The following is a 12,171-nucleotide window of genomic DNA, read 5'->3' on the forward strand; positions in this document are numbered from 1 at the left end:
ACACACAAAACAAAAACTTACAAAGCGATGGAGACTTCTATAAAGATATGAAATTTAATCGCTGAAACACCAGTCATAAAAAGTGTTTAGATATCTTAGAATACAGTTAGCATCATCTTATATGCCCAACACGAGCGGAAGATATATTCACACAGTACATCATAAAGCAAAGGAAAATCCACATTCACCTTGATTGTTCGTCAGTCGTGACAGCAGAGTCGGGTGGGAAATATACCCGAGATCTTGGTTCGTAAGATTCATGCTTTACCGTAATAAAAACAGAAAAGGAGTAATACCGAACTGAAGTTATTACATTCTGACAGAATGAAGATGAATGTCAATAAGCATTACTTTTTTTCACACAGATTTGGCAAGGTGAACAGCGTACGAAGACAACTCATCGACCGTGGATTGACTGACAGACGTTTAATACATGAATAATGCTGTATACATGCTATCGTGGGGAATTACTGAAATCAAACATTTCACGTAAGCAAAAGGTCTCCAGTTAGAGTCCACTTTTCGTCCAGGAAAAAAAAAACTGTGTACCTTTAACCCCAAAACCAAAGTAGCGATTAAATGATACTGACTGATATACCATAAGTCACCATAATCTATGCTAAGAAGCTCAATTATATTAAGAAGCTATGTGCAGGATCAAAGCATGGCCTGATCAAGCATGCATGATCTACTGGCCTCAGTCACCTTATAGTTTATGTGACACAAAGGATTTAATCTTTTAGTGTGCTTAGAGTTTCGATAATATGCACTCGTGAAACTCTATAGCATTGTACAGACTGTGCAAAGCCAGGTATACAGTAAAGGTTGTTCACACCAATTCCCATCACGATTTTGAAATACCCCTGTAATCGTGATAATATAGACTTTATCAGCACAGCACTACCAAGTTCCAGTGGACAATCGATTAATGGGGAATAAAACCAAAATATGCACATGGCTTGAGTGAAGGCAACAATCCAACGTATCAGTAGAACGCATCGGTGAAGCCTGAGAAAAATTGGACAATCCGTTAAAGATTTATGAATTCTTAGAATTTCGGTGCCACCGTCGTTGCATGGATGTGAAGCATACAGCAATTCGTGACGTCACTCATAAAAAAGAAAGTGTAAAGAGAATTCCACAAAGTTTCATTTTTTAATGAAAATCACTCATTCCCTCTACTTGTTAATGACATCTTATGTTGAAGGTTATATTATCCCCACTCCCTTCTGAAAAAGGTAAGTCAAGAGCTCTTCCATTATGCAAAAAAAAAAAGTAGAAATATGTTAATTTTTCTTTATGTTTTCTTCATATCACTGTCCATACGTTATGAAGAGCTGTCGTCTTCTTGTCCAGCGATGGCTGTACCGAAGTTTTAAAAATTCATAACTTTTGAACGGATTGTTCGATTTTCCGCAAACTTAGCTAATGTCTGATGCATTTCCTCAATTCATGATACATTACATATTTGGGATTCATTCTTAGATTCTTTGTTTTCCAAATTAGAGCCAGTGTGCGGACCTTTCAAAATTTGTCTGAGGCTATACGCCTGTGCTTCTCCTCATTATGACATCACAAGCGACGAAGATGACGTCACACACGCAAAGGGAATAGTACCCCCGTAGCAAAATTAATTACTAAATGTAATTGTCATAAGAAATTGTTCATACTGCTCGAATCTATGACTTACACAAACATATCTGTGTTTCCATTTTCACTCAAGATCCCTCCTCAAAAAAAAAAAAAAAAATCTCTATCCATCTTTAACATCAGGTTACTGGATATAGGATACAATTATATCCAGTCTGTTCCTTGCTCCGCTTCAATTACCAGAAAATTTCGATTCAAGGGTTTGGTCCCGAAATACACTGATTATAAATAAGATCTCCTCAGGTGAAATTTTGTTCGATGTTGATAAAATATGCAGCAAAGTGTCTTCATATCCAGTCTTGAGTTGCATTGGTCCGTCATCAGTGGACACCGTTATATACAAGATGACGTCAAGTACATTACGATGTGTAGATCAGGAGGGCATTTCATGAAGCGTTTTGTGAGATATTTCGTCTGACAAACTGTAAAAAGCTACTGAAATCCTTGCATCTGATTGGCTGAGAGCAAATTTGGCCGACAAAGTTGTCGGGCAAAATGCTTCATGAAATGCCCCCAGGTATCCATGTAATGGAAGTCACGTTCTTGTCTGATGAAAAGTCGATGAATAACGTCCTTCAAGGCACATTCATGAAATGCTCTATGGTGATTATACTGCCAATCCCTCATACCTCTCCCCGTGGTCTAGTGGTTCACTCTATTAGGTTAATAATTATTTATCATCCGCGTCCACCAAAATCTACAACACGATAATACAAAATAGACAAAAAAATAAAAGACAATATACAAATTAAAGGACACATGTACTCAAGTACTCAAATCTACCCGATTAAACACTGACTATTCCATTCATTTTTACCAAGACGAGAATAAGACAAAAATCCTTGAATAGAAATAAGTTAGCATGCAAACGCACATGCATGATTACAGGACCCGAAATATTACTGTACAGCAAAATGCTGCATAAAGAACATTAAACCAGAACACTGAACCAACCGATACCAAGAAAGGTAAACGCATATACACGAAAATTACGTGCAATGATCTATGGACATATGGACAACTTGCCAAGTCAGTATACGAGGTTTATGTGATGCACAGTCATATATGAAAATGAATGATCAAAATGACTGGAAAATCGATTAAAACAATTGTCATATCAATAATCATGCACTGCTTTCGAAGAATGACAACATGTCAACTAGCTTTGTTTTCACCATTAAGACAGTACACTTCACGGTCAGTCAGTTTCCTGTCCTCAATGAAATGCAGTGATTACACGTTTCGTTTTCATCGGAGTATATACCGTATAACACTTTCAGAAAATAGAAAATCAGGGAGCTCCAGATTTGAGGGATTCAAAACAGCAGTTATACTTATATGTCATGGGCAGCGCAATGTTATACTGATTATTACGCCTTATGAAGATAATCATCATTATGTAACCTATAGGAAAGACGACCAATACCGACAGGGCAATATAAAATACGTGACTATAATTATCATTCAATGTTCCGTTCCCTGTTACATCAAGACTAATCATGGTGATTGACAGTCGTAGCTATATAACTGGAAGACAATAATCTGGAACCAGAACATCGAACTTGTAATGACGAGAACGTTATCTCAGGAGCACAGCAGAAATCAAAAGTTGACCAAATTCTCTAGTAATGCGTAAATGCTCTGGTGTATATGGTAATGATTTCAATCACGAAATATCCGGGATTTCTTTGTGCTATTTTTCTTTCCCATGAGAATAGGCTTATGGAATAATATCTTCTTTGAAAACGATATTTTCTAACGTGTCGATGAAAGAAAATTCTGAAGACGAACAGCCTTTACCACAACTGAATCCACAAACCATGTTATTATCATGATTATAGAGAGCTTGCTCGTGGTTGAAACTGCAGCTGTATGTACAGACCCGTTCGGTTTGGGTGCTGTTTTTTATGTTTAAATATTTTTATGTCAAAAAAGAACCTTCAGAATGAGTAACTATGATAAATAATACATACAGTCAGCCTTCAAACAAGCTAATAAATAAACTAAACGCTCTTTTACGTAGTATTTATGTGTGCCAGTTTGTGGCAACGTAACGGCACTTGAGACTTGAAATTGTAATTTTGTATTTTCACTTCATCGACGCCAGAATGCATTTTTCTTGAATGAAATTCCAACACTTCGACTTGCAAATTTAATATCTCTGCATCAGCAAAACGTATCCGCGTGTGCTATTTTCGTTTCCTTTTACTGGGCACAGTGTATGCAGAATTGAAAAACTTGCAGAGACGATTTTTTTTTAATGAAGGACGACAAGAGTAAAATGATATCTGCTTTCAACGCTCATCTAGCTTTAAGATGTCCCTGTGTGTTAACATTAGGGAGATACTTTTCTTCTTAAAGACGTTCTTTATACGACGCTCACGTCGTAGCCTGAAATTAACATTCGCATTGTCATCGTAAATACGTTTTCAAGAAGCATTGATGCAATCAATCTGGAGACTTCAGGAACACTTTTATCCTTGCTTGTTCTTGTGAATTTCAGTTGGTTACCACCCAGGTGTGAATACGAGCCGATCACTATCGCGTCGTAACTCGTAGTACGAGCGAGTGGGCGACGAGGAGTTAGGACACGCTCGGCGTTTCTCTGCTCTTGAGCCTGAGGTCCTTGGCAATCTCGTGTGCGGCGCGCTTTGCGGATTTCACCGAGCCTTCCATGAAGCCGTACCACGCGGAGGCCATCTCCGTCCCGCAGTAGTGAATTCTGTCCACAGGAAATTCATGCAGAACAACAGTCAAAAGTAACATGATACTCGTGACAGATGCTTTAAAGGCATATTTATTTACCATTTGCAGATGAAACAAAAACCCAGCATTAGTGCTTCAAAATGGTTCTAAAATGTGAGGGATAGAAACAACCAAAGTAAAAATTTGAACCAGTATAATCGATGTTAAGTATGTTCAATATACAAAATGTGAACAATACTTATAATATAAATGTTTCCAGACAAAACTGTCTACAGTAATAGTTTAATGAAAAACATAGATATCTCCTTATATTTTAGGCTTTATTGCATAAAATCTATATGGAAGGATGTTTCTTCATACAACTGACCTACAAATATGCATCAAAATGTGATATCTTGAACATTTTTTATCATTGCTCCCAAAGGTAAATAGGACCTTTAATATGCTCATGACAGTATAAATACACACTCCAAATGCTATTCAGTGCATGTGGAGCACGAGGGATATGGGCAGAAAAAGTGAATGTTAGTCTCCCTTGTAGTTGATTGACTCACCCCAATTTATCATGGGGGTTGCCTCAATAGTCGTGATTTATCACGAGGGTCGCAACGGGGCGCACTTAAACTTCAACCCTAACTAGGCATTTTGACAGACAAGACAATTTCCCATCATAAAGATGTAGGCAGTCAGACAGTGGGAGAAAATGTGGCACCCCTGTACTGCCTCTGATCTGAAGTTCCTTAATGATAATATGTTTAAAGGGGATGGCTAGTAACTGATCAGAGGGAATCAGTGGGAATGCTGGGGGATGATTGTTCCAGTCCTTGTGGGATTCATTTAAGAGTACATTAATATCTATTGTTATGTGAAAATTATTTGCTTCAGAACGGTCTCATATTCAAGTAATGTGCAGTTTAATTCCCCGTCACTGTACAGGCATGCTAACCTGGAATCATTAAACTGCACATTACTTGAATATGAGACCATTCTGAAGCAAACAATTTTTCACACAACAATAGATATGTAGGCCTACTCTTAAATGAATCCCACAAGGATTGGAACAATCATCCCCCAGCATTCCCACTGATTCCCTCAGATCAGTTACTAGCCATCCCCTTTAAGCATATTATCGTTAAGGAACTTCAGATCAGAGGCAGTACAGGGGTGCCACATTTTCACCCAGCGTCTGACTGATCTGTCGGATCTGTCTGACAGATCAGTTACTTGGTTGCATCGTCACCTAATATGCGCTAGCTGCATCCTGCAGTAATTAGGGGAGGGATGGAAGGGGTGTCTTGTGCGATGACGTTTTGAGCAGCCACCAGTTTTTGTTCCACACAGACTAAAGCTCCTTACCTACTTGTGTACATTGGCCAAGAGATTCGCTTTTTGTGACTACTACTTCAGCTATAGTAACAAACTTAAAAACTCTCAGTCTAACATCATGACCCAGATGTCAAACTGTGATCTGCAAGTTTTCAAACAGGAACACACAGTCACATGGTCATTTTTTCTCTTCTTTTTTTTTTTGGGGGGGGGGGTGCCTCATAATAAGACAACTGATAGCTCTATGAGCACCCTTCAACTGTGCAATGTCTATTTTCGATGACAACTATACCTCGTGAGTTTATGTCGAGACATTGATAAAAGATCTATAAAATAGATAGAGAAGGTCAGTTTCTCCGACAGGCGACTACCCAACTGCAATTGTGAACAGGTTCATTCTCTATACAGGAAAATTGTCTAAGAATTGCCTTCGGGTGGTTTCCAAGGGCAATTATTGTAAATCTATATATTCTGTCCTCTAAACGATATTACCTTCCGAATGGTTTCTTCAACGCCTTGCTGTGGTAGATCAGAGCACCCGGCGCCATGACGCTGAACGGGTAACCGCTTGTGTACCTCTCAACTCCCCAGTCCTGTAGAACACACAATGAAACGAAACGGACACGAGCCATAATGGACAATGTGCGACGCACAATGCGGGTATGTAGAGGCCTCATTACAGTGCATGTTGATATTTCAATGATCGACAACCTTGTCATGCTCTAAAGATGTTTTCTGTTATCATTCAGGTGCTCTAAAAATCTCACACATGGAGACTTCTGCCCAACATAGCTCACGACAAGTAGCAACCTTTTTGACATTGAGCTGTCAAAAATGAAATGAAATAAAATATAACAAAGTCCAACATGAATCATCTCCATGGTTTGCGTAAGAATTAAGCATCAGCATCTTTTGACTGTATACGCTGACTTTCATATCTAAACCATCGAAAGTAAATAATATCACTAAGTCAATCGTAATCAAATGAATAAGTTTCATTACCAACATAAAATTATGTGAATTTGATGTGGGTTATTCATTTGGCATACTGTATACGATACGTTCGACTTTGATACTGACCACTTTCTTTGCCCATCAATTCTGGTGTAATTGTTTACATCCCATGCAAATTACCATCAATTTAGTTTGTGCAAGGTACATACTTGACTTATACGACCTCATTGCAAATGAAATTGGGAGAGAAATTACAACTTACTATATACATGTATGTATATATCTTCTTCTTTCTTTTTTTTTTTGATCCGAAATGTTGACATTAGGCAGTGGGAATGGGGATCAAATAAGCTGTGCTCACCATTTCACCGTAGTCGATGTTGCTGAGCGCATCCTTTCCAAACACATCAGCCAACTTCTTTAGAATTCTTCTTTCTCTTTCTGCCGGCTGGAATAGAATTAAGAAAAAATAAATCAAAATTTATAGCAAAATTATGCTATAAATTACGAACAAATCAGAAGCTTGAGTTTAGATGCAAATCACACCAAATAACGCATCATGAGTCACGAATTTACTGAAATATTGTTTTGATAAAGTTAAGTGGTCTCACATCACAAGGAAAATTTGGTCTGGTAACCAGAGTAGAAGAATTTTCATCTGTTTTTTTTTTTTCAATCATTATTATGATATTATAGCCGGCTAAGGGAAAATAGTTTTGACGTTGTTAGAACCACGCTCCTTATTAGTCTTGATTAAGTTTTCCAAAGACATAGGTCTCCCGTTTCTCTATCTCTCCATCTCTCTCTCTCTACGAATATCTGGCACCATATCTCCTTATCCCTCTCATCTTATACTTTCATTATCATCCTCTTTTTCTATTCATTAAAGGGTTCCTGCAGTCCGATGTATGCTGACCTCTATTGATGGTTTTTGGTTTTGTACATAATCAAATCACTGAATACTTCCTGAAAGTATGCATCATTTTTTTTAATATGTTTCTCAATATTTTTTCTGTGCACCCTGTAAAGCCCCATTGCACCCCTGAAAACATTCATCCAGATCATCTTTATTTGTATTCCCGCTGTGATGTCATCCTCCTGTAACACTTGAGCCGAACAACAGGTACAGTTATGTGCCTTACCATTCACTGCTATTACTACCCGCACTTCCTTACTACAATAGCATCACGTGTTCTCTTATATGCAAATGCTCTGACGAATTCCTAACGTAGCAATGACGTAGTCGAGAATGTGACTCTAATTCAATACACGTATACTCATGAAAACTTAATCGAATCAAAGAAAAAAAAAGAGCGAATAGGAATGGTGATACTCTTACCGTTAGGAGTCTGAGTTCCTCCGAGAATATCACACCCATGAGAGCAGGGTTTTCCGCCGCTTTTGCCTGGGGATTCCTGTTCGGTGCGCAGGTATCGAAGACGAACTCGTAGGCGATGAGGTCTTCCTCGTCGTCGTCGAAAGCCTTCTCCTCGTCGACCAGCTTCAGCACTAGACCACTTTTGCCGTTCTTCCGCCAAAATGCCTGCCGGAAAACGAAGAACGATTACAAATACCAATTTTAGCTAGAATCTTTAATTCATATTACTTAGACTGTTTGTACCTGTCTGTCAAAATTGTATAATTTATGTTATATATTATGAATAGTTTCATTTATTTGTACCTGAATGTTTATAAGTGAATAAAATTTCTTTGTGGAAAAAAATACAAAGACTCTCGTGAATTGTATTGAGTTTACAGGCGGCTGACGAATTATGTGTCAGCTTGTTGTTGGTATATCTTTGCACAAAATATAAATCCAAAGATTTATGAGATCAAGCATAATATCCTTTCATAAGAGTATTCGATATCTAATCGATGTAAGCTGTTAGATAAGGTAATCATAGTTGAGCATACGTCTTCGCAAATACTGCCGAACAGAAGTGCAGAGTTTGTATCTCATTTACAAAAGCACGCAAATCTATTAACTGGTTGTATGTATCGAAATTGATGTCGAAATGAATGATTATGCTTTAGACGAAGTATGAAATGAAAATCTATGTTGTTGTTGTTTTTTTAACCCTTACAGCTTTGTTTACTGTTAGCCACAATCAATGAAATTTGTTATGTTTGTTCCTCTCATGCACAGAAAAAAAATATATATATATACTGTCAATGAATGTTGGTCACGTGATCCTGGTACCTCCAATCATGTATCATTTCAGTGGTCCTTTAATTGTGTGAGGTTGTCTGACCGTTTCACCTGAGTGGGTTTGCCTTTCGTATACTCCTCCTGGGTTTTTTTATAAACAAGGGGGGGGGGGTCTTTTCCACCGCCCTGGTTTTAAAACCAATAATCACAGTTTCAAGTGTATTCAATCTAAATGATAATGACCATAATTATGGCTACCAGTCATTTGTCATCATTCGCCAAAACGGGGAGGGGGGGGGGGGCGGGAGGGAGTCGGTAATTCATACCTTCTCGTATGTGACGACATACTTGATGCAGAAGCCAGCCGGCATGAGGCTGGCGAGTGCCTGTCTCTTCAGCGGAGGGTCTGGCTTGTGCATGATGCGGACTGTGAGAATTGCCCAAGATAAAAATGAAAGCAAAATAACCCAGGTTACCGATAATGACAGCGCACAACAACGATCTTGCTATAACTGATGGCAAAAAAAGACATATGACCCTACATCCATCATCATGACAGTGATAATGATATCACTATCATTGTTATTATTATCATGATGATGACAATGATGATTATTACTTTTATGATTATTATCATTGTTATTATTATTATTATTATTATCATTATTATCTTCATCATCATCATCATTTTACCATTATCATTAGTCCAACGGTGAGTTGGTTTGTGGTAGACCACGTAGATTCTTTTCTTGATTCGGTGCAGTCCCGAAAATGGGCCAGATACTTAAGAGACGTTTTGAACAATATTGTATGTTGATTTTCGTTATGCCTACGAAAAAATGATATTACAACTATACGTCGCATCGCAAACCTACGAACGTACATTATATGAAACAGTGTCGCCACTTGAATGCCTATGTTGCAGTAAACCCTGTATGAGAAAGAAAGCGACAAATAGCTATCCCCTACCTGAATGCGCCACGGAAGTCGCCACGAGTACCCGTCTGGCCCGATACTGACATCCGCTGTCGGTGCTGACGACCACGAGTTGCTTGTCGGTCTGGTCGATAAGCAGCACGGGGTCGTCCAGGCGAAGATTTGCCCGGTCGATGCCCGTGGCCAGCCTCTCGCACAACTGCTGTGCTCCACCCTGGATGAGAATTTCATACAGAACTCTAAATCAGCTTGTGAGGAGATATATTCCCACTCTATATCATTTTTTCTTGTCTCTTGCTTGCGGGTTGACTCCGTCTCCGTTGACGGCCTTTTCCTCGTTCGCTTACTACAGCATGAAGCCCTTTATACACTGAATCTATATCTTGACTCACTCTTAACATATCAAGAGTTTTAAGGAAACGATATTAAATAGCTGAATAGAGTGGCCTATTTTTTCTCATTTCTCATTACTCAGTACCTAACAATCAGTGAACAGTAAGGGTGCAAAATCAAACAGCCGAAGTCCTTATCATCAGTTGTTATTTCGTTTCAGTGGTATACAGATCCATGTATGGAAAGACTATTGAAAGATAGCCAGCGGATAAGTATGTTTCTTGGCAATTCCTCAGTTCGGAGTATCTAAAGAATACCTAAAGAAAATACGCGGAATGACCGGAACTATGCTGTCTTTCGTCCAATTTTTCACACATCGACCGTATTTCTTGTTTGTATTCCTTCTCCTCCTCTTCTTCTTCTTCTTCTTCTCCTTCTTCTTCTTCTTCTTCTTTTTTTCAACGGGGTTAGATGGAAAACAGATACATTAATTACTCTCTTGCAGCTCAACTTATGTCTTGGAAATTATTTGGTTGTTTAATTCGTAGGTCACGTTTTACATGAGGTTAAATGACAATAGTCCCAAAAGTGAGATAAAAACACAGCATTAGGGGGATATGAGGGTACTTTATTCTTTTTTTAGTATGTTTGTTTGGTCTTTTATATATCTTATGTTGTTATCACTGCTGCTGATGATGATGACTGATGATATTGATGATGAAATTTCCTTTCATTGCGCTCCAAGAATATCACAAATCCTCAGTGCTATTACTACAGTTAAGGAACCTCGTTGTTTACTTATGTCCCAAGCTTTATCGTAATATAATCTCGTTTTCGGGTCAGACGACTCAAGAACGGTAGCCGTCTTCACTACGGATTGATACCTTGATTTTCAGTTGCCTTGACGACGGGAACTCGTCATCCTCCCCAAACATGACCTTCCATCCTCCGACACTGTTGAGAACGTGACAGAAGAAGAGCAGGGACATCTCACGGGGAGTGACCCCGAAGGTCATGACCACCAGTGCGTCGAACACCTGTCGAGCAGCTTCCGGACAGAGAACCAGAGGGAGAGACAGAGTAAAACATTCACGTTATTCACCCTTGACTATCGCATGGAACTTTGAAAAGTCATCGTCTCTCATAATTTTCTTTTTGTTCCCCATGCGTAGCAATTTTGTGGAAATTTCAAGTCGGATTTCATTTAAGGAATTTTATCAGACAGTTTTGACAGCGCCGGAAACGAAACGCCTAAAGATGTGTTTGGCATTAAAGCGATAAGGTGAATGTATTTTATTAACTTTTATCTTCACTGACGCTCATCTTTACGATATCATCTTTGTGCTGGAGGGATGGCGTGCTGGTGGTTGTACCGTGGAACCAACAGTTCAATCGCCAAATGGTAATTTGGAAAGCAAATGAGGCCAGGCGTCAGCCGACGTCATCTCGGTCGCCGTACGCGCCCAATTCATACGTGAATTTGCTCCAGCATTCTTAACGGTAGTAGACATTACCATGCACATTTTCTCAGCAATCTGCTGGTTGTATACATCAAAATCTATTGAGATCTGCAAAACGCTGTGATGCATTTGCAGATCTGATGAGGACGCGATAAGATTAACATAATCCATCGGAACAATAGATATATTCAGTGCAAAGCTGCACACAGATAGGAAAGACTTCATCTATCAAATGTTGGGTTCCTGTTTTGCTCCTCCTCTTTTTGGTACTTGTTAGAGTGAAAGAAGTCCCTTCTATTATCTTGTTCAATCAAACGCCGGGAGTTTTAGAATGGGAGGATTTAGGAGACAAGGGAATGCGGATTGGGCGCGGCGGGACTTTGATACTGCATGCAGCACAGTATAGTGGAGGTCAACAGAGTATCGTAAAGCCAAAAGGAGGATTGAGCTTCATAAAACCACTGAAAGCATGGTCCACATATCAAGTCACCATGTATACTTCTTATTAAACATGCCTCCCATTTAAATGAGGGAGCAACTGAGCCAAACAGAACTCAGACAAACGCGTTGCGATTATACGGTCCTAGCAAATATTTCTTTCATGTGCAAAGTAGTTGCAGTGGTGCGAAAATAATGATTAAAGAACCTGAGGCGAAA

The 12,171-nt window shown here is 39.0% G+C and overlaps 1 protein-coding gene across 1 annotated transcript in view; it reads right to left on the minus strand.

The window, feature by feature from the left end:
• Positions 1-538: 538 nt before the first annotated feature.
• The window catches only part of LOC139733296 (probable flavin-containing monoamine oxidase A), a 38,579-nt gene continuing 26,946 nt past the window's right edge, over positions 539-12,171 (minus strand). The window contains exons 6-12 of the mRNA XM_071644136.1: positions 10,939-11,102; positions 9,755-9,935; positions 9,112-9,212; positions 7,976-8,179; positions 6,998-7,084; positions 6,175-6,275; positions 539-4,372 (exon numbers count right to left, since the gene is read on the minus strand). Coding sequence (XP_071500237.1) covers positions 4,234-4,372; positions 6,175-6,275; positions 6,998-7,084; positions 7,976-8,179; positions 9,112-9,212; positions 9,755-9,935; positions 10,939-11,102 — 977 coding nt within the window. The 3' untranslated portion in view covers positions 539-4,233. The remainder of the gene's footprint in view (positions 4,373-6,174; positions 6,276-6,997; positions 7,085-7,975; positions 8,180-9,111; positions 9,213-9,754; positions 9,936-10,938; positions 11,103-12,171) is intronic.

This window comes from Diadema antillarum, unplaced genomic scaffold, assembly GCF_040938485.1.
Source record: "Diadema antillarum isolate AM-2024a unplaced genomic scaffold, OU_Dant_1.0 scf00000024, whole genome shotgun sequence".
NCBI lineage: Eukaryota > Metazoa > Echinodermata > Echinoidea > Diadematoida > Diadematidae > Diadema > Diadema antillarum.